Genomic DNA, 27,137 nt, shown 5'->3' on the forward strand with positions numbered 1-27,137 from the left:
TATAAACCATGGCCAATAGAAATTGAGATGTCAGAACATTTGGATGACGAAGGTACATCTTCTCAAACATATGATTTCATAGAAGGGACAATTGAGGAGAAGATTGAAACTGCCCTTGACCTTCGAGAGATGGGCACTTATCGCCCAAGGGATTTGTTCCCTTTATGGGTAGAGCAAACACCATTTCCTGAAGGATACGAACTTCCAAATTTTGTCCTATATGAGGGTTATGGAGATCCTCAAAAACATATTAGGCGTTTTTTGAAACAGTGTGGGGAAACAGCTCAAAATGAAGCACTTTGCCTAAAACAATTCCCTCTTTCCTTAGAGGGGATCGCCTTTGACTGGTATTGCTCCCTCGATGGAGTCGTGGTGCCTAGTTGGGAGGCCATGAAGAATGGTTTTGAAGATTCTCAATGCTTTTATAGGCGTGACTCCCGGTATCTAAGAAATGGGAGAAGAATGCAGCTTCAGGAAGATGGAGAAGTGACTGATGATGATGATCACCCTGCAGCTGGACCAGTTAACATGGTCCAAATAAGTGAGGGAACAAAAGAAGTTGAGGTCAACGGAAAGGCGGTTGCTGAAGTATGCCAGACTTACTTGACCTACCGGAGGAAATTACGAAATCCTCAAGACCCTCAAATGTCAGAAGTTCCACAGGTCTTGCTGGAGGAGGAGCAAGTGAAATATGATGTGCTAGCTCATCTAAAGAAAATTCCAGCATTGTTGAGTGTATATGATGCACTGAAAATGTCTCCAGAGCTTCGAAAGTCTCTAATATATGCCCTGTCCAAGCCAGAGGATTTCCACAAAGAAATCGAGAGTAGAAATCAAGAGAAGGCAACTACATGCATGGCTATGGTAACCTTTGGTGACAAAGACATGTGTGCTGAAATGACAGACCATAATCGGCCTTTGTTTATCATTGGACTTATCCATGATGTGAAAATTTCTCGAATCCTCGTTGATGGAGGATCTGCGGTGAACCTTCTGCCTCGGAGGGCCTTAAATTTATTAGGGGTTCGAATTTCACAACTTCGCCCAAGTCGTTTGGTCATTCAAGGATTTAATCAGAATGAGCAACGCCCAATGGGGAAGATTGAATTGCGAACCAAGTTTGGAGATATTGAAGAAAGTACTGAGTTCTTGGTCATTGATGTAGACACCTCCTACAATGCTTTGCTTGGGAGACCATGGATGCATAATCATCATGCAGTGCCATCAACTTATCACCAATGTATCAAGTACCCGTTGCCTTCACCCAAAAAAGAGGGGATAATTGTGGCTGACAATGATCCATTTGGTGAAGTAGAGGCCTATTATGCTGATGCTCGCTTCTATACAAAGACTTCACAAAGAAAGGAAAAAGATGTGAAAAAGTCTGAAGATACTCCGAATGTCAAAGACGTTCTAGAGTCTACTCCAGTTTCAACAAAAAGAACTTTTCGATATGTGCCAAAGTCCGAAAGGAAACTGGGGGCAAAGGCTCTAGCCCCAATAAATCCAATTTTGGATCTCAAGGGTGAGTTCACGTTGCCATTAAGGAGGACAGAATGTACCTATGTGGAGAAATATAATAAGATTGTGGTCCCTTCTAAAGGAAAAGGATCGAAACCCATCATATTTCACTCACTTGGAGATGTTGAACAGAAAGTGAAAGTTGAACAAGTGCCAGAAGAAAACATCTCGAGTTTTGAGAAGCCTAATTTCAGTGCAGAAATTACACAGATGTTGGTGAAAGTTGGTTTAGATCCTGAAAAAATACCCGAAACAATGACACCCTTTGACTTTGCATTAACGCCTTCGCAGAGGCAAGCTATACAGCAAGGCGGTATTATCACCGCTAGGACAGAAGGGTTAGGCTATCGGGGTGATGAGGAAAAATTTCCAGTAAACATGACTATCACTCAAGATGTGTCGGAAGATGTTGACCAAGATGAAGCTCAACCTGCACCAATAGAATTTGAAGCAGGAGGCCAAGCTACCATGGATGACCTTTGTGAAATAAATCTGGGTGATGAAGGAGAAAACAAACCAACCTTCATTAGTGCAAATTTAAAGGAAGAAGAAGCTCGGCAATATATTTCCTTTTTAAGGGAGTATCGTGATATATTTGCATGGAACTATAGTGAGATGCCTGGTCTTAATCCAGAGATTGCAGTCCATAAGCTTGCAATTCATCCTGAGAAACAGCCAATTAAACAGCCTCAGAGGCGAACTCGACCAGAGCTTACAGCCCAAATTGAAGCCGAAGTCGACAAGCTTATTAATGCAGGATTCATTAGGGAAGTCCAATATCCAACCTGGCTAGCAAACATAGTGCCGGTCACGAAAAAGAATGGTCAAATAAGGGTCTGCATTGATTTCCGTGATCTCAATGAGGCTTGTCCTAAAGATGACTTTCCCTTGCCCATCACTGAGCTTCTTGTAGATGCAACTACTGGGTATGAAACCTTGTCTTTTATGGATGGATATTCAGGATACAATCAAATCCGAATGGCACCTGAAGATGAAGAAATGACTGCATTCAGGACTCCGAAAGGAGTCTTTTGCTATAAGGTAATGCCTTTTGGCCTGAAAAATGCTGGGGCCACGTATCAAAGGGCGATGACTATAATTTTTGGTGATATGCTCCATGACACCATCGAATGCTATGTTGATGATCTCGTCGTCAAGACAAAGGAAAAGGAAAACCATGTGGAAGATTTGAGAAAAATCTTCGAACGTTTGAGGAGGTACAAACTCAAGATGAACCCACTAAAATGTGCATTTGGAGTTTCATCAGGAAAATTTCTTGGGTTTGTGGTTCGAAACAAAGGGATTGAAATTGACCCTACCAAGATTAAAGCTATTGCCGAAATGCCTCCTCCACGAAACTTAAGGGAATTGAAGGGGCTACAAGGGAGATTGGCCTATATCCGAAGATTTATTTCTAACTTGGCTGGTCGATGTTTGCCATTCTCAAGATTGATGAAAAAAGGTGTTCCATTTGAATGGGATCAGCAGTGCCAAAATGCTTTTAATAGTATTAAGGAGTATCTTTTGAAGCCTCCAGTACTCATGAGCCCAATAAAAGGGAAACCACTTTTGTTGTATATAACAGCCTTGGATGGTTCGTTAGGGGCACTGTTGGCACAACATAATGAGCATGGGAAAGAAAATGCCTTGTATTACTTGAGTCGTACTTTGGTTGGGGTAGAAGTCAATTACTCCCCTATCGAAAAGACATGTCTTGCCTTGGTGTTCGCCTTGCAAAAACTAAAGCACTATGTCTTGGAACACGAAGTTAAGTTGATATCAAGAGCAGACCCCTTGAAATATATACTTTCACGGCCCATACTTTCAGGGAAAATTGCAAAGTGGGCTGTAATTCTCCAACAATTCGCAATTGAATATGTTCCCCAAAGAGCTGTAAAGGGGCAGGCTCTAGCAGATTTTTTGGCAGCACATCCTATACCTGATAACTCACCTCTAGTAACTGATTTACCAGATGAAGAGGTTATGCAAGTAGAAATTCAGAAAGGATGGGAGATGTATTTTGATGGAGCTTCAAGGAGTCCAGATGGCAAGAAGCAAGAAAATCCTAAAAACAATAAAGCTGGAATTGGAATTGTGTTTGTGACTCCAGACAATGCTATAATCACCCATTCTTTCGCCTTAAGTGAAGGATGCTCCAATAATGAAGCAGAATATGAAGCTGTAATTGCTGGATTAGAATTGGCATTACAAATTCCTATTGAAGAACTCTCAATTTATGGAGATTCGGAACTGGTGGTAAAGCAACTCCGTGGAGAATACATTGTTAAGAAAACAAGTCTCATCCCATATCATGAAAGGGCTGATCAATTGCTTTCGCAATTCAGGAAAACACACATTTTCCATGTGAAGAGAAGAACAAATGCTCGAGCTGATTCACTTGCAAGTTTGGCTGCATCACTCACCCTACCAGATAGCAAAACAATTACTATCACGGTAGGTGAAAGAAGGGTGTTACAACCTTTAAAGGAGGTTTCTGACTTGGTTCCAATCTTGGTCGTCACCACGAAAGGAGAAAACGAGGAGGATTGGCGAGAACCATTCGTGACTTACCTCCAACATGGTAGGCTACCTGAAGATAAAGTAAAAAGAATTGAAGTGAGACGCAGGGCTACCAAATTTGTCCTGTGAAAAGATGGAACGTTATACAAAAGGTCTTTGGATGGAATGTTCATGCGGTGTATAGCCAAGGAGCGTATTCAAGAGGTAATGGCAGAAATACATGCAGGTGTATGTGGGGCACACCAAAGTGGTCCTAAATTACATATGCAGCTAAAACGGTTGGGATACTATTGGCCGACTATGATTGCAGATTGCATAAATTATGCTCGAAGATGCCAAGTCTGCCAATTCCATGGGAACTTTCTCCACCAACCCCCAGAGCCTTTACATTTAACAACTTGTTCTTGGCCATTTGCAGCATGGGGTATGGACATTATTGGTCCTTTTGTACCTCCATCTTCAGCAGGATATCGATACATCCTAGCTGCAACTGACTATTTTTCAAAATGGGCAGAGGCTGTGGCTTTAAAGGATATAAAAAGCACAGTTGTCTCCGAGTTCATCCGAACCCATATCATTTACAGGTTTGGGATTCCAGAAAGTATCATCATGGATAATGGACAGCCATTCAGGAGTGATGCTTTGAACAAGTTATTTGCCAAGTACAAAATCAAAAACAACCATTCATCAAGATATCATGCACCTGCCAATGGTTTGGCAGAAGCTTTCAACAAGACATTGTGCAAAATTCTTAAGAAGATGGTGGATAAGAACAAAAAAGCTTGGCACGAAAAGTTACAAGAAGCTTTGTGGGCTTATCGAACTTCGCATAGAACTCCTACTCAAGCAACCCCTTATTCGTTGGTTTTTGGAGGAGAAGCAGTGTTACCACTTGAGGTTCAAATACCATCATTACGAGTGGCAATACAAGAATCCTTAACAGAAGATGAAAGTGCAAGAGTTAGGTTGGCTGAGCTGGAGACCCTGGATGAAAGAAGGTTGTATGCTCAACAGAACTTGGAAATCTACCAACAAAGGATGGCAAATGCATTCAATAAAAGAGTGAGGCTTCGTTCCTTTAAAAAGGGGGACTTGGTACTAATGGTTAGAACACCCATAGTAGTCTCACGAAGAACCAAAGGAAAGCTTGAGCCCAAATGGGAAGGACCTTATGTGATTGAGAAGGTTTATTCTAATGGGGCCTATTTGTTGATAACGATGGATGGTGACAGAATCATTCCCCCAACCAATGCAAGGTTCTTGAAGAGATATTACCCTTAAGAAAGCCTGCTAGGTTGAAAACCCGAAAGGGCGGCCTAGGCAAAAGTTAGGGCAAAAAAAAAAAAAAAAAAAAAAAACCACCAACGGTATTGTATGTGGTTAAACTGCTAAAATACCTCACCGAAATCTAAGGTGGTAAAACATTGGATACTCCTGGCCCGCAAGAGTATAAACTGTGCACGGCCAAACAAAAGTCAAGAACCACCAACGGTATTGTATGTGGTTAAACTGCTAAAATACCTCACCGAAATCTAAGGTGGTAAAACATTGGATACTCCTGGCCCGCAAGAGTATAAACTGTGCACGGCCAAACAAAAGTCAAAAACCACCAACGGTATTGTATGTGGTTAAACTGCTAAAATACCTCACCGAAATCTAAGGTGGTAAAACATTGGATACTCCTGGCCCGCAAGAGTATAAACTGTGCACGGCCAAACAAAAGTCAAAAACCACCAACGGTATTGTATGTGGTTAAACTGCTAAAATACCTCACCGAAATCTAAGGTGGTAAAACATTGGATACTCCTGGCCCGCAAGAGTATAAACTGTGCACGGCCAAACAAAAGTCAAAAACCACCAACGGTATTGTATGTGGTTAAACTGCTAAAATACCTCACCGAAATCTAAGGTGGTAAAACATTGGATACTCCTGGCCCGCAAGAGTATAAACTGTGCACGGCCAAACAAAAGTCAAATACCACCAACGGTATTGTATGTGGTTAAACTGCTAAAATACCTCACCGAAATCTAAGGTGATAAAACATTAGATACTCCTGGCATGCAAGAGTATAAACTGTGTACGGCCAAACAAAAGTCAAAAACCACCAACGGTATTGTATGTGGTTAAACTGCTAAAATACCTCACCGAAATCTAAGGTGGTAAAACATTGGATACTTCTGGCCCGCAAGAGTATAAACTGTGCACGGCCAAACAAAAGTCAAATACCACCAACGGTATTGTATGTGGTTAAACTGCTAAAATACCTCACCGAAATCTAAGGTGATAAAACATTGGATACTCCTGGCCCGCAAGAGTATAAACTGTGCACGGCCAAACAAAAGTCAAATACCACCAACGGTATTGTATGTGGTTAAACTGCTAAAATACCTCACCGAAATCTAAGGTGATAAAACATTGGATACTCCTGGCCCGCAAGAGTATAAACTGTGTACGGCCAAAATAAGACAAATAAATGTATTGTATTGAGAAATTTCATATAACAAGTAAATCTTTTGTGTACGGCTAAAATAAGACAAATCAATGTATTGTATTGAGAAATTTCGAATAACAAATAAATCCATCACTGAGCGAAATTTCATAAATACATTATGTTCGGATGAATAAAAAATAATAAAAGTGCATTCATTCATTAAGAGAAGCCTTAGCCCTTTCAAAAGCACGTTCCACAACACTATGTTGTCCATTCTTCTTCTTGTGTTGGCTCAAAACATTCAGAGCAGTTTGCACGTCTTCTTCTGATTTAGAAACACTCTCGGAAGCCTGTGCAAAATCACACATAAAGGATGCATGTTCCGCTTGGGTGGATGACAATTCCTCTTCAAGTTGTTTGAGTAACTCTTTGGTTTGAATAATCCTTTGATTAAGATCCGCAATCTGCTCATCCGACTTGATAATTGAAGCAGACAACTGTTCATGTTCGCCAGAAACTTTGTCAAAATGAAGCTTCTTCTCACAATATTGGGCCTCAAATTCTGCAGTAGACAAGTTTGAAGAGTCTGCAAGTTGGGTTTTCAAAGCAAAGCACCCAAGAAATATCTTCACCTTCTCATAAAAGGAGATGAAGTCTACACCCAAACTCTTTAAAATCATGAAAACGTTGTTTGCTACAGCAATCATGCCATTAACATCCGTCATTGATTGGAGAGAAATAGTAAGACCTTTCTGAATATGGGTGGCTGCTTCGTTAGAGGAAGTTCCCAAAAGAAGGCCAGATGAAGCAAAGGGTGCTTCAAGTTTGTCAAGTAATTTGTTAACCCCATTTGCTTCAAGTAAGTCTGCAAGAATTTGGGCTTCTTCCGAGGTATCAGAATCAATTTCGTCTGTCTCTTCCAATGTGTCAGAAGTACTTTCTGTGCAAATAGAAAGAGATACTCAATGAAAATATAGAAGGTAAAAACAATATATATATATATATATATGAATGAAGTATACCTTGGTGTACAGCTGGAAGAGATTTAGGTGGAGGAGGAGACAAGTTGTGATTCCCACAAGTGGACCATGGATTTTGCAATGTGGCATGATCTAAAGAGAAAAGAATTCCTTGAGTATCTATACATGATGAAATAAAATAAGGTACAAAGAATAAATAAGAATACCCTTAAAGGTAGCCAATGGCATATGCGAGGCAGCTGGGGAAGTCCGAGGCGCAGTGCCTAAGAAAATGAAAGGTATTAAAAATAAAAAAATAAAATAAAATAAAATAAAATAAAATAAAAAAAAACTATACCTTTCTCCAATAGCTTGGATGGCTCGTTTGAAGGAGAAGAAAAAGCTACATTTGCTGAAGTCGATTTACTCATCTTAGTCGGTGTGCCATCTAAAAGAGGGGTGTAGTCATAAAACTCATCTTCACTCTCGCTACTTCCATTGAGAGAACAATCAAAAGATTTGGTAGGAGAAGGAATTTCAACACTCTTAATGCGAATACGACCCAAGGCAGTTAATTCATACCCATCTCCCTCAAAGAGTTCTTGAATCATATTCTCATCTTTATCTTCAAGAAAAGAGTACAAGTATGTGCGAAATTGATCCATTGGGGTTTTTGTCGCTACGGTGGGTTGGGAAGTTCCTGTGCAATCACTGATAGACATAGTCTCTGGAAAAAGCTTTGCGAGACAGGCAAATTGAGGGCCAGAATCTACTTGCTCAAAGCTAAATCTCATTTTAAATTGAGAATTACACATATCTTCGAAAAGATGAAGGAGATCTGAAACCGAGTAACTTGACCGAGAAGGAGCAATAAGTGGTCGACTATTATCCATTCTTTGAGGTGATGATGCTTCCAGAACAGTAGGTGAAGATGATGACCTAGCTCTAGAGTAAGAAGGATTCTTCGTCTTTCGGTTTTTAATTGGCATATCCAGTTTTCTCTTGCGTGAAGATTTCGGCTGGGAATGAGTAACATATTGGAGCACGGTAAAGGAAGTTCCCAACCACCAATTGGCATAAGGCATGGTTATGTGAGAAGTAGATCGGGAGCCTGGTAACTCCAATGAGACTTTTGTACCGCAGTGTAGCATATGGCGCCAGTTGTAATAAAATTTAGACCACTCAGAGGGCCGCCGACAAGATACATTAAGCGGTATAGGGCATGCTTGAGAAAACCCAAATTGACGACCGTATCGGTTAGGGGAGTACGGTTCAGAAATGAAATTAAATCCCATTTTAAAAGTTAAAATCCCTTGCCTCAAAGATATAAGATATCCAAGGTGGAAAGGTGATATCCTTTCAGAGTCGACCAGAATGCCTGAAGGTTCACTTTCATGAGTAAGAGCCCTAAACTGACACTCCGTACGATAAGTTAGGAGAGAGTCCACAAATGGAAATTTATCAGTAAAAAACTGGGCAGCCGATTGGTTTCCAATAAACCCAAGATATGGCATGAAATGAATATCAGGAATCGGACAAATCGACTGAGGATCCCCATGAGAGTAAGTCTTGACAAAATATAGTGAAATCCATCCAAAAAGGTAATGTAAAGGACCCTGAATATTTTCCTTCCCAGGTGAAGATGATGATGCCATTTTGCAAAGACAATGATAGAGGTATGCAAGGACGGGGATGGCCAGGCTAAATAAGGTTCCACCTGCCATTTTGGTGGCTACATGAAAGGTCGTCGGACGAATCTCTCCGGAAGAGTGAGGGAAGACAAATCCGCTAAGCCAGCTCGCCAAAAAACCAGAAAGATACACATCATCAGGGATCCTGTCTTTTCGTTGAAAACCATTAATTGAAGTTGGGGATTCGTCAATGAATTTGAAAGTCCAGTGGTTAAACTTCTTGGATTGACAAGAGCTGGCATAAATGTTGAAAAGCCCATGGCACGCCTTGGATGTCTGGGACGAATATAAAATGTCATTGGAGGGGGTGAACTCTTCATAAAACTCGCCACAAATGGGGAGCCCGCTAATGCGATGAAGGTCCCATAGAGAGATCCCAAGTTCACCGTAAATGGTGTGGAAAGTGTTGGTGTCGGGTGACCATCGCTCTAAGAATCCTTTGAGGAGGGAGACATTCCTGGCATAAGCAAATTGGGATACATAGATTGCAGCATAAATCCCACACTTCTTCAAAATAGGGGCAAATGTGGAAAGAACGTCGTTCAACCAAAAAATCCATATAGGGGATTGCAAATGGGTAGAAATGCCACGGACATTAAAGGAATTATCCCACTTTAGTTTTTCATGCTTCATTCTCTTAAGAAGAGTATTAAATTCGGAGCAGTGAAGGTCTTCAGAAAATGGACGAAGGATTGAGACAGGGAATGAACCAATTGATTTGGAGTGCCCTTTCTCGAGAATCTCACAGCAGTTTTGAATTCCTGTATAGATCAAGTCTTCGAAAGCTGTATGTAAAGGGATGTAAGGGTCCAACTCCGCAGGTGACAATAAAGCAGTGATAGGTTTGTGCCGAATTATTTTCGGACCAGATTTATCCAGTACATCCCTCTCGTCACGTCGAAGATATTCAAGGGTCTTGTCCATGCTTCCTAAATAAAATATATATATATATATATATAATAAAATAAAAAATGGTTAGTGAAGGCAAAATGTCATAATATAAAGAGATTAACAAAAGCCCCTTGGCCAAGAACTCAATTCATTGGGGTGACGGACATGTTCACTGCCAAGGACCCAATCCGTTGGGGTGACGGACACGTTCACTGCCAAGGACTCAATCCGTTGGGGTGACGGACACGTTCACTGCCAAGGACCCAATCCGTTGGGGTGACGGACACGTTCACTGCCAAGGACTCAATCCGTTGGGGTGACGGACACGTTCACTGCCAAGGACCCAATCCGTTGGGGTGACGGACACGTTCACTGCCAAGGACTCAATCCGTTGGGGTGACGGACACGTTCACTGCCAAGGACTCAATCCGTTGGGGTGACGGACACGTTCACTGCCAAGGACCCAATCCGTTGGGGTGACGGACACGTTCACTGCCAAGGACCCAATCCGTTGGGGTGACGGACACGTTCACTGCCAAGGACTCAATCCGTTGGGGTGACGGACACGTTCACTGCCAAGGACTCAAGCCGTTGGGGTGACGGACACATTCACTGCCAAGGACTCAAGCCGTTGGGGTGACGGACAAAATCACTGCCAAGAACTCAAGCCGTTGGGGTGACGGACACAATCACTGCCAAGGTTTCAAGCCGTTGGGGTGACGGACACATTCACTGCCAATGATTCAAGCCGTTGGGGTGAAAGGACACGTTCACTGCCAAGGACTCAATCCGTTGGGGTGACGGACACGTTCACTGCCAAGGACTCAAGCCGTTGGGGTGACGGACACATTCACTGCCAAGGACTCAAGCCGTTGGGGTGACGGACAAAATCACTGCCAAGAACTCAAGCCGTTGGGGTGACGGACACAATCACTACCAAGGTTTCAAGCCGTTGGGGTGACGGACACATTCACTGCCAATGATTCAAGCCGTTGGGGTGAAAGGACACAATCACTGCCAAGAACTCAAGTCGTTGGGGTGACGGACACAATCACTGCCAAGGTTTCAAGCCGTTGGGGTGACGGACACATTCACTGCCAAGGATTTAAGCCGTTGGGGTGAAAGGACACAATCACTGCCAAGGATTCAAGCCATTGGGGTGAAAGGACACAATCACTGCCAAGGATTCAAGCCACTCATTGCCATTAGGTTGGAAAGAGCTATGATACCTGCAAACAAAATCTGACGCCTTGCGTGTTGCCTGCAAAAGAGGGGAAAAGTCTAAATAAATAAATTAAAAAAAAAAAAATCGTAATTCGTACAATTAAAATTCACTTGCACGAATCACGAGGGGGCAGGCTTTGATTAGATTAGATTTAAAAAAAAAGAAACAAAAAAAAAAGAAACAAACAAGTCTGTTTATATTTTTCTGGCTTTGATTAGATTAGATTTAAAAATATATATATATATATATATATATATATATATATATGCTGTTTGTATTTGGGTTTAGCAAAATCTGCTAAAGAAAAAAAAAAAAAAAAATAAAAAAAGAAGTCTGTTTATATTTTTATGACTTAAAAAAAAAAAAAAAAAAAAGTCTGTTTATATTTTTATGGCTTTAATTAGATTAGATTTAGATTAGATTTAAAAAAAAAAAAAAAAGTCTGTTTATATTTTTTATGGCTTTAATTAGATTAGATTTAAAATAAAAATAAAAAAATAAAAAAATAAAAATAAAAAAAAACCTGTTTATATTTTTCTAGCAAAAATCTGCTGTTACAAAAAGGAGTAGAAGGAAAAGCCTTTGGGCTCATGGTCAGCACACAAAAAAAAAAAAAAAAAAAAAAAAAAGAAACAAAAAAAACTCTGACGGGGTGGCCAGGCTAAATATTTTGGGCGTGCATGAACAATTGTCTGCCAAGGTTCAACTTTTTTGTTCATGGACATTTTTTGAGTTTAATTTGTCACCCTAACAAGTCTGTTTATATTTTTTTTTTAGGCTTTGATTAGATTAGATTTAAAAAAAAAGAAACAAAAAAAAAAAGAAACAAACAAGTCTGTTTATATTTTTCTGGCTTTGATTAGATTAGATTTAAAAATATATATATATATATATATATGCTGTTTGTATTTGGGTTTAGCAAAATCTGCTAAATAAACAAATATTTGCTGCTAAAAAAAAAAAAAAAAAAAAAAAAAATGGTATCCATAAAGCTAGTGTGGGAATTAAAAAAAAAAAAGCAACTTGTATTGGTTTGTTCTTTCAAAAAAAAAAAAAAAAAAAAAAAAAAAAAAAAAAAAAAAAAAAAAACATAGTTTGAAACTTTGTTTGGCCTTATTAAATTCAAAATAGGGGAGGCAAAACTTTAAACCAAATTATGGTTTTATTCCCTCAAAGTTGTTTATAGTTTAAACAAAGTTGGCTGTTGCCGAAACATTATTTCATCAAGACTTCAAACTGTTTGTGATAAAATAAAATAAAAAAAAACATACCTAATATAAAAAGATCCTTAAGGTACTCTTTTTGCTCGAAGGAGAGGAGAGACAATGGCTAGACAACTTTTGAAAGATGAAGACCTAATATGCACTACAAAATTTGCAAATAGGGGCTGTTGAAAATTGCTAAAAAAAAATTTTTTTTTTTTGCTAGAAGAACAGCTTTTGTTGAAAAGAAGGAAAAAAAAAAGGGGCTGGAAAGTTGCTGGAAATTTTCTGGAAGCAAAAAAATCTGCTGAAAAAAAAATCTGCAGGGAAAAAAAATATATGAATAGGTGTAATATAAAGGAAAAGTCTTACTTAAGAAAAGAGGTAGTGGTCTCCTAAAATACTTCAAAGAAGCAAGAGTTTAGGTAGGATTTGAAATACTAAGTAAGAGTTTGTGTTGGATTAGAAGTCCTACCAATGCCAATCCATCCTATTCCATTTAGACAAACTCCTAAAATATATATAGATATATATATCTGCTGTAAAACAAATCCTAAAAATAATAAGTGGCTAGTTAGAGGCCCACAAAAGAAAAGGGCCCATTAAAAAAAATGGTGGCCTAGAAAAGGATAAGTCCATGATGGTCTAGAAAAATCCATGATGGCCTAAAAAAAAAAAAAAAAAAAAAAAAAAAAAAAAAACTGCTGTAAAAAAATATGGTGGCAAGTTGGAGGCCCACAAAAGAAAAGGCCCAATTTAAAAATGGTGGTCTAAAAAATAAAAGGTCCATGATGGTTTAGAAAAAATCCATGATGGCCTAGAAAACAATGTACTACAAAAAAAATAGTGGCAAGTTGGAGGCCCACAAAAGAAAAGGCCCAATTTAAAAAATGATGGTCTAGAAAATAAAAGGTCCATGATGGTTTAGAAAAATCCATGATGGCCTAGAAAACAATGTACTACAAAAAAAATAGTGGCAAGTTGGAGGCCCACAAAAGAAAAGGGCCCATTAAAAATGATGGCCTAGAAAAGGAAAAGTCCATGATGGTCTAGAAAAATCCATGATGGCCTAAAAAAAAAAAAAAAAAAAAAAAAAAAAAATGGTGACAAGTTGGAGGCCCACAAAAGAAAAGGCCTAATTTAAAAAAAATTGTGGCCTAGAAAAGAAAAGGTCCATGATGGTTTAGAAAAATCCATGATGGCCTAGAAAACAATTTACTGCAAAAAAAAAATAGTGGTAAGTTGGAGGCCCACAAAAGAAAAGGCCTAATTAAAATGGTGGCCTAGAAAAGAAAAGGCCTAATTAAAATGGTGGCCTAGAAAAGGAAAGGTCCATTATAGCCTTAAAAAAAAAAAAAAAAAAAAAAAAAAATGGTGGCAAGTTGGAGGTCCACAAAAGGAAACGTCCAATTAAATCTTGGACCTTACTCATGACCCTTAAAAAAAAAAAAAAAAAAAAAAAAAAAATTTCCACAAAAAGGACCCATGCAACAAAAGTAATTGGCCCATGGACTATAAAGGGCAATTAACCCTTTATTTAAAAAAAAAAAAAAAAAAAAAAAAAAAAAAAAGAAAGAAGAAGAAGAAGAAGAAGAAGAAGAAGAAGAAGAAGTAGAAGATCAAGTCCACAAAAAGGACCCATGCAACAAAAGTAAAAGGGCTCATGAAAAAGCCGTCAACCAAAAAAAAAAAAAAAAAAAAAAAAAAAGGCTGGGGACGAAAGCAAAGAAATAATCCCATCCAAGACCTAAAGATCATCTACATAAAAGTGCCAAATTGTCGTGACTCGCACAGTTAAGAAAATTCACTTGTGCAAGTCACGAGAGGCATTTGTTGGCACATAAATTTTAAACCAAATTTATGTTTAAATTTCAAATACAGTCAATCACACACATAGAGCCTACGATAAGATTGTTGTAGGCAATCACTTCCCAAAATGATTAACTTGCTCCGTTGAAGTGTATAAATAAAACAACGTCGTATCTTAATGACGTTATTCAAGATGCTCAAATGACACGTGGAGCCTACGAAAGATGACACCTGTAGAGCCTACAGCAAAGCCACCACACAGGATGAAACCCCAAAGATCAATTCGGTTAATCAGATATACGATTAATCAGATAGCGCTATTATTCAAAATTTAAATGGCGTTATCATTCAATTTGAAATATCATTCAATTTGAATTTCAAAATGAAGATGAAGCGTTCCTATCACCTGATGGCCCTCCATAAATATGAGGACCATCACACAAGACGGGGATTTTGGAAGATCAGAAGTGAAAAAGATCAGAGAGAGAGAGAAAGAAGTTGAGAGCTAAACAAATCGTTACAAGAAAGAAGAAGAGAAGGCTAGAGAATTCAAGAACCTACGCTAATGGCGATGAATAGGTAAAGGGTTCCAAACCCAAACTGTATTTTGTATTCGAGGGTTCAAAACCCATAATAATCGTAATAAAATATTTTCTTTTTTTTAAAATTGTCTTTTGTTGTTTATTTTGTTCTTCATTAATCAGAGGTTTCATTTTGCATAAAATGTGTAATTAACGATCTGAAATACAGATCGGAAATAAGAACCTGCTATTCAAATAATCAACACTGTTTAGTCAAAAAAAGACTAAACAGTGGACATTTGTAACATAAAATTTTGAAATGTGTTGAAACACTTCATGTTTTAAAATTTGTGTCTACACATACCTATTATCCATCCAAAGCCATCAATCAATAATTTCAAGTCACCCAAAAGCATAAGGAATCCATTGAATTGTGTAACTTGAAATTACAGACCAACCCAGACTCAGAATTGGGCTTTTATAAATTGGGCTTGAGATATTGCATCATCCAAACCTGAATAAAACGTGCACAACATCAAAGAATCAGCTGGAAAACACAACACTGTGGGAAACCAAATCAAGAGCCACCTAACATGATAAAGGAATGAATACATTGTAATTTTTAGAAAAAGAATGCTCACTAAACAGATGCATGGTTGGATGCTCAACAATTGGTCCACTTGGTCTGCAACTGCTTTGTCTAATGGTACCTCAGAGCATAGCAATTAGAGAGCCATTCATTGCACTGTTGCAGCCTTTCCAGTTACCAATTTGATGTCAGGACCAAAGACTTAGCCATATGTGAATTTAAATTTTTGAATGGAAAATGGATTACTCAATAGGCATGAAGTGTTTGGATTGAAAAGTAAGAAAGAGTATCCAAGTTTACAAGAAAAGTAACATAAATGAGCAAACATTAGAAAAATAAAATCCCCTAAAAGGAAAAAAACTCATATCATTGGTACATTTCCCATTTTTGTTGATCTGCCTCCCTCTTATATAAGATAAACAAACTAACTCCAGGATAAAAGTAGGCTAAACAATACAAAATTAAGAAGCTCTATAGACCGGGATCACAATTTAAGAGCAGCAATCGCTTCAGGTTTAAAATCGACCCTCAGACCCAACACTCTCCTCACCTCAGCAGGAGTTAGTCTCCAGGTCATCGGTCCTGAGTTCTCACCCCAGAAATCCAGTATCTCAGACACCTTTTCCAAGTTCAAGATCGTTGCCATCTGAGTAAGGCGAGCAAACTTGTCTCTAACAGTCCTTTGAGTCATGCTTGAGAAATGACTTACTAGAGCTCTGGCATCTCTGTCAAGCTGAAGACCACCAAGCTGACTGAACCTTTTTTGCATCATGATCACTTCAAGCCTCTTCACAATGAAGTCAATGACCAGATGGACAAATGAGTCATAATTGTTTGCAGTCATTAATGGCTGGAGCCATGCTACATTGGTCTCAACAGAATGAAGTAGCCTCTGGACCCATGGGTCATTCACCTCGTTGTCTGCATATTCAGCCTCAGACAGCTCATAGCTGATGGTTGCCACACTGTCTAATATTGGACGGATTCTAGGTGTCACAGTCGCAACAAGTTGCTCCATTCCAACATTCAAGGCTTTTTTGAAGATGTTGCTCATCTCACCCAATTCAGACAAACAGGACTTCACCCTCTCTCTATCTGCCGGTGCAGGGAATACCTTACAAAAATGAAGTCAAATTATTCAACACAATTTAGCATATCACCTCAAGCAAGATGGAAAAAAAAGGGAACAAAAATGTTGAGAACCAACTTAATGAATTTATTTCAGTAAGCAAAAGTACATCTAGCATATCTCCTGCACAACAGAAACAGTATTGACAGTGGGAATATTTATTTACAATAATAACAACTTTTAGGGTGTTGTTCATAAGATAAGACAAGAATAAGAAGGGAATTTTTTCAATAAATATTGTGATGATACAGTGTAAACTAGGCCACTAGCATCATAAAAATTACCAGAGAAGTATATCCTCTTAAGGCATTTATTGGAGAGCCATCTAAAGTAAGCGATGAACCCATGTTTTGCTTGAATACTTTGTTTTATAAATACAACACTTTTTGCCACTTTAAGAACCTAAGAAAAGTAGTGTATTGAGACTGATTGACCACAAAAGAGATCCACAATGAATTACGGTTCCATTAAGGAAATTTAATATGACTTGTTTACGTTTAAATGTTCATTACAAAATGTATGCGCATCATTTGATGTAGGATCATTTGATTAAGGGAATCAAAGTGTTGGGGTCTTTAGGTGAGTAACTTGATGCTTGGAGCTATGTTCAAACTTGGTTTTATAAATGCATATTTGAAAAGGAACTTCTGTATTGTGTTTCAAGTTGTTGTGTTACTCTATGAGCTTGGGACCCATGGATTTACTTTGTTTAGAAATGTGAATGTAAAACTATTATGGGCCATTCTGAAGAAGTCATATTATTCGAGGGACTTTAATCTTACATGTATTTGTTATAATTGGACGTCCACATTAATCACTATATGTAACTTACCACCTCGTCTGGTTTTGTATTACCATGTGAGACTATTATTTGACGGACTTTAATCTTACTGGTATTTGTTATACTTGGATGTCCACATTAATCACTATATGTGACTTATGACCTTCTGTGGTTTGTATCACCATTTGAGATCACTTTATGTGATTTTGTACACCACTTCAGGATTTTGTACACATATGCCCATTTTGTTAGATACCAAGTTGATGTGTCAACAACATTTTTGAAATTATCAAGACAATGGCAGATGTTTTGCTTGCAAATAAAGGTACCACAATAAGTCACATCATTATGTATCAAAATTTTGTACAAAAATTATGTGAGTATATCATTACTCAGTATAATATGTTACTATGTTGGCATATGTTATTTCTCAATAAGATACACTATATAAGAGGAGGTCATATATAACCTTTGGTATTAAATTATAATGAATGCATCCTGAACTCAGCCCCCTCATCCTCTGGCCCTTCCTAATTCCCTTTGTTTCCTTAACAGCCTATTCCTCGAAAGTTGGTCAAACAAACATGGAAATCACAATCTTAACCCAACAACCACTAGTTAAATTTCTCGGAAGGTCACCAATAGAAATACCAACAAAGTTCCAAAAATTGTAACTAGTCTAAGTATCAAATGAGCCTCTTGAGACCATCATAATTGAAAAGAAATAAGCTATCAAATATAAAATCAAAGTTGCTTGCTCCATATTTCCTAGCCCAATAAGACTTCAATATTTAAAACATACAGGGGAGGGAGAGCTCGAGAGAGAGAAGGAATGAGGCATAAGGCTTAGTTCAGTTTGGTTCGGTTTGGTTATGTATTGCTTCCACTATTGTTTATTTATTTAATGATTAACAGGTGCATCATCTCTTTGTTAATCCAAAAAAAAAAAAAACAGGTGCATCATCTCTTCAATTTTGTTTAAGCCTTTGATGGCAAGCTCTATTGGCCGGTCACGTTCTCAATTCCATTTAGGGTGGGGCTGGGGTTGTGCCAGATTAGATCCTTCCTGCTAGTTATAATCAAGATAAAAAATAGCTTGCTTCGATAGAAAATTATATGGCATAGAGTTGCACGATATCTCACCATCATATCCACTAATCAACAAAACATTTGTATCGATATCTCAATACAGTTTGAACATGAAGGTCATCTATTAAAGACTGTTAGCAAAATGTAACTATGGCAATTAAAATCATTGAAGGGAAGAATGTAAGTCAGCCATTCTAAATTTTGATTGTGTGAAAATCATACCATGTTGTATTCCATTATATCACTTTGAGGACAGACACAACCAAGTTGAGCCATTAAAGAATTTTGAATAACTAGCTTTCTCACACACACACACACAGATCACTTTAAAATTTAAATTTAGCAAAATCTGACATCGGAGGCCAAGGATAAAGTAAACAAAAGGAAAGAGAAGATTTTGCACTCACCTCTGCACAATGTTCTTCAATCTCCTGCCTTAGTTTTAGTGCATATTCACTACTAACATCCATGTTATTAAGAGCCGTAGCAATCTCTGTTCCAGTCTTTTGCACCCCAACACCACCCAAAAACAGCTTTGCACCAAGGTTGGGCTCCCTCATTTTCTGCTGCAATGCTTCATTATACTCGCTGCCCAACAAGCTCACTTCACTACTCAGAACTGCAATCACGGAGTTTATGTTTGAAGTAGATATTGACCTCCTACAGCAACTTTGCAGAACATAGAAGACATCATCCACCATGGAAGTGGTGAGGCTGTCAGGTACATGCTCATCGATCTTGATAGCTTTCCTCACATTTTCCACCATGAAAAATCCCTCCAAAATCACATAATAACCTGTGATGTCCTGCACAACTTTGCTAAAATTTCCGCTCCTAAAAGCTTTTGTGGCTCTAGGACCCAATTCAGGATCGACAGAACTCAAACCCCTGATCTTCGAGATCATGTATTCCGTATAGTCTTCACCCAATTGTGTGAGTGATAATATTTCTTCCAGGTACAACTCAATCTCCCTGGGGTTGGGTCCTTCAGCTCCAACAGAAAGCAAATTACTCTTATAAGAATTGATCTCTGAGGTTAATTTGGCTAACTTCCTATAATCCATGTACTTTTTTATAATTAGAGAACCCCTAGAATCACACTCCTCTTGAAGCTCACATATGGCATACACAATACCGTCTTCTCCACAAAGACTCCGCAAAATGGCATTATTTTCTTCAATAGCCAAAACAATGTCTTTGAATAAATTCGTCAAACAAGTAACAAAGTTTACCTGACTTTGGTTGGAGGAGGAGGAGGAGGAGGAGGAGGAGGATGATTGTTCCATGAGTTCGACCATTTGCTCAAACTCGAGCCTGGATCTCATAGCAATAACTTTCTTCAAATAGCCGACGTAGACTTGCAAACCTTCTTCCTCCAGGGATAGGGGAGAGAAAAGCTTGATGAAACGGAGAATGGTGGGATGGTCCCGCTGATCAACAGCGGCAGATAAACGCTTACGGACGATGGCTTCGAGTTGGTTCTTGGAGGACAAGAGCTGGTCCCGCTGATCGGAACCAGAATCCTTGTTGTACTTGGCATCGATGAGGAGAAAAGTCTGGACGAAAGAGGCGGCGGACTCGAAATCTTCGGAATCGAGGGCTTTGGAGACTCCATCGAGGCAGTTGCCACGGTCGACAATGGCGTCGATGCGGAGGAGGGTGTCGTTGACGCGGGCCTGGGCGAGATCGAGCTCGCGGACCTTGCCGCTGACCTGATCTGCCAGATCGCAAGTGGAGCGGACCTTGGAGAGCATGTAGTCGGAGTCGGCCTTGACGATGTGGAGGACATCGGATGATTTCTGGAGGTTGGAGAGTTGTTTGTCGAGATCGCTGCGCTGGGAGAGGATGCTCTCCAGTTCCAGATCTAGGGCTCTTTGGTAGGCTATGCACTCGTGGAGAAGCCGCGTCATTGCTCCCACATCCGTCAACTTCCGCACAAATTCCAGTGCCTCCGGACTCCCAAATTTCACCACCGACGACGACGACGACGACGAGGAGTTCAATGTCTCTTGATCTTCCTCCGCCGCCGTAATTGATCCTTTAGGTGTGGATGACATTGCCGTTAATTTACTCGCAAACCAAGGAAGACGACGAGACGATAGAGACAGAGAAATTAAAGTCCAGGATCCGAGACCTTATAGGGGTTGATCTGCTGCTAGGGGTCAATCACGTCCTCTTTCGTCGTTCGGCATTGATTTCTTCGTTGTCGCCGTTGACCGTTGATTGCTTTTTCGATTGCTTTACATTCCTCGTCGATAGGTTATCTATTGCAATCAATTTGGGACGAAGATGAACCAAACAGATTATCAATTCATGCACAAATAACTGTAAGAAATAGATACCAAATAAAAATTCAAACCCAAAATGTAACAGAAACGCAACTACATGACAATTTCAACAGTTTTGGTCGAAACCCACAATGAATTCAACACAATGGAAGTTGGGTTCGGAGTAATTCAAAAATTATTTAGATAAAAAAAAGTCATTTTTCCACCGATTACAAGCAAAAGACAAGTATGATTGTTGTATGAGCTGCCAGAGATTGTAACCTTAAAGCCGAGATTCCGAGACCGATGAAGATAACAAAGATTTGCGCCATGTCTTGAAAGATTTCTAGAGAGACAGAGAGGAAAGGGGCAAAGAAGCAGAAGTAACGTCGATTGCCCAACTAAGAAGCAAGATTAATCTTTTTTTTTTTTTTTTTTTTGGTCCTAAGTAAAAATTTGAATAAAAACTGTGTCTAATATCATGCATTTTAATAGATTTTTATCAAAATATCGGTGTTGACTTTTTGATTTTCGAAGGTTGTTATTGTAGTTTTAACCTTGTCAGTAAGGGTTGGTTTGGAGTGTCCTAAAAAAGTACACTTTTTGTCTTTTTGTGAAAAGATGTGCAGAAAAGTAAAGAGATGATGTGATAGAAAAAAGATAAAAAGATGGATTATATAGGTTATGCCAAACCAACCTTAAGAATCAATCAGTCATTACAGGAGATTAATTGCCAACCAATTATCAAACGATTGTGTTTTAGTTCTTTCAGCCTCAATGAAGAGGACTTTTATTGGTGGAATGATCCAATTCAGCCTCGTAGAGGTTTACAGTAACAAGTTACTTAAAACTACTCCTATGAACGAAGTGCAATGCAAGAATTTGAAGTACAGAAATGTAAAAACTGGAAGGAAAATAAAGTAGATAAAATTGGTTCTTTGGATCTGAGTTCAGGGGTTCTTTATGGGGCCTTCTCTACAATTTATACTTCTCAATGATAACTGTCGAAATGAGTTTCTAACCGTCGAATCATCCCTCTATGATCGCTGATCATGTTTCCTCACAATTAGCTCCTTTACGCCATGTCTGCAGTGGGTTTCTCTCCTGATTTTGAATTCAAATGTACGAGTAACTGTTAAAGCCACGTTATCTTGTATCTCTTTGTTGATCCAGTGCTATGTTGATCCACAATAACCAATACTAACTGCCACGTGTGTGATTAAGATTGAAGATTTAAATTGTCTTCCCGTATTGCCCTCATCCTGCTACGTGTTGAACTATAATTAGCCTATACAAAATATGTAGCCAACATTACATCTTGCACTAATATACCCAATATTTGGTAATATTAGTGAATCAAGGTATTTTATCCATGTCTTAGAATGTGCATGGGCTTTACATTTTTCAGAAATGCAACCATCATTCATCAATGAAACATTTGCATTAAATTCTCTTTTATCCTTTGAACATTCCCACTATCTCAGTATTTGAAAAGACTGGTACATCTTTCATGGCCAAGCAAGCCTTTTCTTATCTTGATCAAGTATATGAAGAGTTGTTTGATAATGTTGGTCGTCCTCGAAAGAACCTTCATACATTGATTAGCCACCTTTACCTACATTCCTATATTCACTATTACAAAAATAGTTAAAGATCACACTTTGACAAAAAAAAAAAAAAAAAAAAAAAAAAAAAAAAAAAAAATCTCACTTTTATTAAAAGTGTGATAAAAAAAATTAGATTGATATTTTAATCACACTTGATTTGATTGAGTGTGATAATATTCATTTTTTATGTCACTTTTCAATTAAGTGTGATTATATATATATATATATATATATATATATTTTTAATAACACATTCTAATTAAAGTGTGATTATATATACATTACTACTTTTTAATCACACTTTTTAAATAAATGTGATTAGATATATATTTTTTAATCACGCATTCTAATTAAAGTGTGATTATTTATATATTTTTTAATCACACCTTCTAATTAAAATGTGATTATATATACACTACTACTTTTTAATCACACTTTTTAAATAAGTGTGATTATATATATATTTTTTAATCACACATTCTAATTAAAGTGTGATTATTTATATATTTTTTAATCACACCTTCTAATTAAAGTGTGATTATATAAAAGGCGGGAGCAGCATATATATGAAGGAGATGGATTACGAAATCAAAATAAGAACATCAGATAAGAACAGAGCACTGGAATAACACATTTTATTTTCAAATATTTCAAAATATGTTAATCAAAACAAAACATTTTTAATAACAGAAAATAACTTACAATTACAATTGTAGCAACTGCAAGGATCTTAACTAGGTGCAAAGGGAAAATCTGAAGGAGCACTCAGCACACTCTGGTTTTTCTTACAACAATGAAGGGGAAGAAAATTTTCGAATGCCTGAATGCTTATAATTGATTATAATATAAAGGAATAAAAAGCAGAACAGTGAGCATGTGACTTCTGAAAGCAGCTGGCAGATCATGCAGCAAAGGAGATGCTGTCGGATGCTTTCGGTGGAGTGATTGCACAGCTGAGCAGCCTTTAGCAAAAGTTGATTGGGTGCATAGTGACGGTGAACAGTAAAAGTGAAACAGTAACTTTTACTATTCACTATTTTAGGTGGAACATGTGAATAAAGGAATCAATATAAATATAAATTAGCAGCTTTTCTCAAAAGAGTATTGATTGAAGCTAATTTGTATTTATAGGGAATCCTATGTTGATTAGGCAAATGGGTCCTGAGCATCTTGAAACTCTGGGCCTGAATACTGATTAGTTGATTCTTCAGAAGAATGTATGCTGACTGAACCTTCTTCTGACTGGTCTGAACTGGAAGCAGATTGGGCTTCAGCTTGATCTGTAATTTGTCTTGCTAATTGGAGCAGTTCATCTCTGGATAACTTGGACTTGACCTTTGATTTAGCTTTGGGCTGAGCAGGAGGTGAAATGGCTTAGCCGTAGCTTTGGATTTTGATTTGGATTTGGACTGGTCTTTGGGCTGGGCCGGAGCTGTAGAAGCTTTGGACTTAGCCTTTGATTTTGAATGTGTTGATTGAACTGTTTTGGATTTGGGCTTGGAACCACTGGATGAGGGGCTTCCAAGATTGATTGGAGGAAGGCTGGGCTGACTTCTTTGACTGATGGCAGCAGTTGGGATCTGCTGGGTTTTGACCATTGCAGGGGTTGGAGCACATTGATCAGATGGAAATTCTTCATGAACAATTTCAAATATGCGGGGCAAATTGAATTTAGCCCACCATTTGACTGAGTGATGTCGGATAATTATGTTACCATCAATCCCATAATGCCATTTGAATATCCAAGGGATTTTATACTTGGCTATAAAAATTAACAATAGTGGGAATGATCTCTGATGAGTGGTGAATGGGTAAACAGCAGCAAAATAGTTGATTAATTCAAGCAAATTATCAGGGAGGATATCTGAAATGGCACCATAGTGAGTCCACCATCTCAGAAACCAGGAAGGTAATTCAGACTTGAATTTTTGATCAAATGAAATGAACCAAGAATGGCTAAAAGTTTCATTCTGATACAAGAAAATCTTGAACCAGGCATCAATGTAATCATGGTAATTATATTGAATAGAATGACCAGGCAAATCACGAAGCTGGTATGGAGGACCCCATTCAGCTAAGGAAACAATGTTGTGAATGTAAATGGAATGGTACAGAATCTTATAAGCATAAATGCGATCTTGGATTGGTTTGATCAGGATTGATTGATGATGAAGCAAAATATCTTTGTAATAGGAGAGTGTTTTCTCTGGATGTGAAAGGGTGAAATGGCATCCATGACCAAAATAGGATTTAGCAATGTCATTAAGGATTTGGCTCTTTGGGTGACTGGGTTCTTTATAGAATAAGTTGGTAATATGTGATTTGGTGTATTCAGTTTTGGATGACCGGACTGGGTTAGCTGGGAATGGAGTGACTGAAACTGATTGACTAGGAGCAAACGGATCAGAAGCTAATGCAGTAGAGTAATCAGGGCGACAAAGGTTACCAAGAGCTTGGTAACGATTAGCCATATCAAGTGAATAGGATGGGGTGATTGACTCCAAAGGAGGAGGGACAATAAGTTGATTTGGTTTGCTGGAAGATGGGACCAAAGCCTTGGAAGGAGGCTTTGGGCGAGACATCTGTGAAATAATAAACAGTGATTAGCAACCAGAAAGAAGATCTAAATAATCTTGGTGATGATGTAAACAATTGTAGTTGTGCGCAAGTAAATTGCGGCGAGCTTGAATCTGTTGGTAATTGATGTATTGGGCTCTTTTGGTAGTTGGTCGAGCTAATTTGAGACGGTGAATGCGATGAGTAAGTTGTTTAATGAGGGTTTTGAAATAGGTAATTCGGGATTTATGGTAAGCAGTAAATGGTGTAGTCATCCCTTACCCCCCTGTAAAAATTCCCGGGTAAGAAAATCAGGGAGGGAATTTTGACAACCAGGTATATAGGTAATATCAAAATCAAAAATACTTAAAATAGCTTGCCAACGAGCAAAAATTTGTTTACTAGCAAGATTTTGAACATTTTTTTCAAGAACATATTTAGCAGATTTGCAATCAACACGAAGTAAGAATTTTTGATTTAAAATATCATCTTGAAATTTTTGAATACATAAAACAGTAGATAAAATTTCTTTTTTAATAGTACTATAATTGAATTGTGCTTTATTCCAGACACCAGAATGATAGCGAACAATTTGTTCAGATGATTGAGGAGTAAGTTGCTGAAGTAGAATGCCACCATAATCAATATCGGAGGCATCAGTTTGAATAATTTTGAAGGAATTTTCAGTGGGAATACCAAGACAAGGAAGGGACTTGACATATTGTTTGACTTGTTGGACAATAGAAGTATGAACAGAAGACCAAGGAGGATGATTATCCTTTAACCTATCAAATAGAGGTTGACAAGTTTTCCTAAGGTCTTTATAAAATTCAGCAATGTAATTGAGGGAACCTAAGAACCTTTGTAATTGAGTTTTATCAAGAATTTCATCAGGAAATTTGGATGCAAATTCAATGGATCGACTAATGGGTAGGATAGTATTATGATGAATATCATATCCTAAAAAGCAAACTTTAGTTTGAAATAATTTAATTTTAGGAGCAGAAATAACAAGACCATGACTTTTAATTGTGTAAAAGAATGCAGTTAAATGTTTCCGATGTTCACTAAGTGATTTTGAAAAAATTAATATATCGTCAATGTAAACAATGGAAAAATGACTAAAAGGGTTGAATATGTCATTCATGATATGTTGAAATTCACTAGGAGCATTTTTTAAACCAAATGGCATGACATTCCATTCATATTAACCAAAGGGTGTGTTGAATGCAGTTTTATATCTATCTTTAGGATGAATTTGTATTTGCCAAAAACCACTTTTTAAATCGAACTTACTAAAAATAACGGCTTGACTAAGTCGTTTAATTAAATCTTTTTTATTAGGAATAGGATACCGAATCCATTCTAAAACATCATTCAAAGGTTTATAATTGATAACTAGGCGAGGAACACCTCGTTCTAATTCAGCATTTTTATTAACATAAAAAGCAGAGCAAGACCAGGGTGATTTACTTGGACTAATGATTCGATTTTGTAGTAAGTCATTAATTTCTTTTTTGCACATTTCAAGTAATTCATGATTCATTTGAATTGGTCTAGATTTAGTAGGGATATGTCTTTCATCAAAAATTTTAATATATGGTAAGGTAACTACATGTTTTTTCCTATGCCAAAATGCAGTAGGTAAAGTGGAGCAAACAGTTGATTCAAGTTTTATTTTAAAATCATTGATTTGAGAAACAAGAACTGGATTAGTTAATTGTTGGCCAATGCGTTTGTGATTTATTTCTTCTTTAAGAAATTTTAAATGTCGAGTCAGGCGGCTAATTTGATGAGAAATAGAACAATCTTTTAATTGGTTTAAGTATAATAATTCAGGAGGAGATAAAAATTTGAACGTAACAGGTTGTCCTAAAATATGCGTAGTTATTCCTATACTAGATGTAGTAAAAGGATATAATAAATAGATAAATGGGATCCTAAAATGATTTTATCAGTCATATTGGTAACTAGAACAAAAGAGGTTTTAAAACATACATTATCTTGGCAAACATGTACTTTTGGTAATTTATATTTGATATGCATTTTAGTACCATTAGCAGAAGTTAATTTTTCTTGACATGTTTCATAATATGTAGTAGGAAGTAATCCTTCTTGTATGCAATTTAAATCAGCACCAGTATCAATTAAAGCAATTAATTCTAATTCAAAATCATTAACAATTATTTTGATTTTAGAATACCACTTTTGAATGTAAAGTTTATTGATTAAACTTAATCGTTTTTCTTCAGGATTATTGGATTGAGATTGGCGTGATTGGTTATCAAATATTAAGTTATCCGGATTAGGATCAGAATCATGTTCAGATTCATGTGGAGATTCCTGAT

General features: G+C 37.7%; 2 protein-coding genes and 1 long non-coding RNA gene across 4 annotated transcripts in view; all 3 read right to left on the reverse strand.

Moving 5' to 3' along the window:
• Nucleotides 1–15,285, reverse strand: part of LOC145820708 (uncharacterized) — a 58,971-nt gene extending 43,686 nt beyond the window's left edge. The window contains exon 1 of the long non-coding RNA XR_014362806.1: nt 15,136–15,285. This is a non-coding gene — a long non-coding RNA (uncharacterized LOC145820708). The remainder of the gene's footprint in view (nt 1–15,135) is intronic.
• Nucleotides 7,273–10,506, reverse strand: LOC145820706 (uncharacterized). Its single transcript, XM_082917301.1, has 3 exons — nt 7,791–10,506; nt 7,660–7,716; nt 7,273–7,585 (listed from the first exon to the last, which is right to left on the reverse strand). Exons 1-3 carry the CDS (start codon nt 10,045–10,047, stop codon nt 7,401–7,403), a joined length of 2,499 nt encoding a protein of 832 aa, XP_082773427.1. The 5' UTR covers nt 10,048–10,506; the 3' UTR covers nt 7,273–7,400.
• A 317-nt stretch (nt 15,286–15,602) lies between the features above and the next one.
• Nucleotides 15,603–21,093, reverse strand: LOC114267164 (conserved oligomeric Golgi complex subunit 4). 2 transcript variants are annotated; one of them, XM_028208173.2, is made up of 3 exons: nt 20,909–21,093; nt 18,767–20,684; nt 15,603–16,474 (listed from the first exon to the last, which is right to left on the reverse strand). In XM_028208173.2, exons 2-3 carry the CDS (start codon nt 20,414–20,416, stop codon nt 15,845–15,847), a joined length of 2,280 nt encoding a protein of 759 aa, XP_028063974.2. In that variant the 5' UTR covers nt 20,417–20,684; nt 20,909–21,093; the 3' UTR covers nt 15,603–15,844. The 2 variants fall into 2 exon arrangements, with proteins under 2 accessions (XP_028063974.2, XP_028063972.2); XM_028208171.2 differs by having other exon boundaries at nt 18,767–20,623; nt 20,909–21,088.
• Between the last annotated feature and the right edge of the window lie 6,044 nt (nt 21,094–27,137).

The sequence above is a fragment of the Camellia sinensis genome, chromosome 2, assembly GCF_055761805.1.
Source record: "Camellia sinensis isolate YWXY chromosome 2, ASM5576180v1, whole genome shotgun sequence".
Lineage (NCBI taxonomy): Eukaryota > Viridiplantae > Streptophyta > Magnoliopsida > Ericales > Theaceae > Camellia > Camellia sinensis.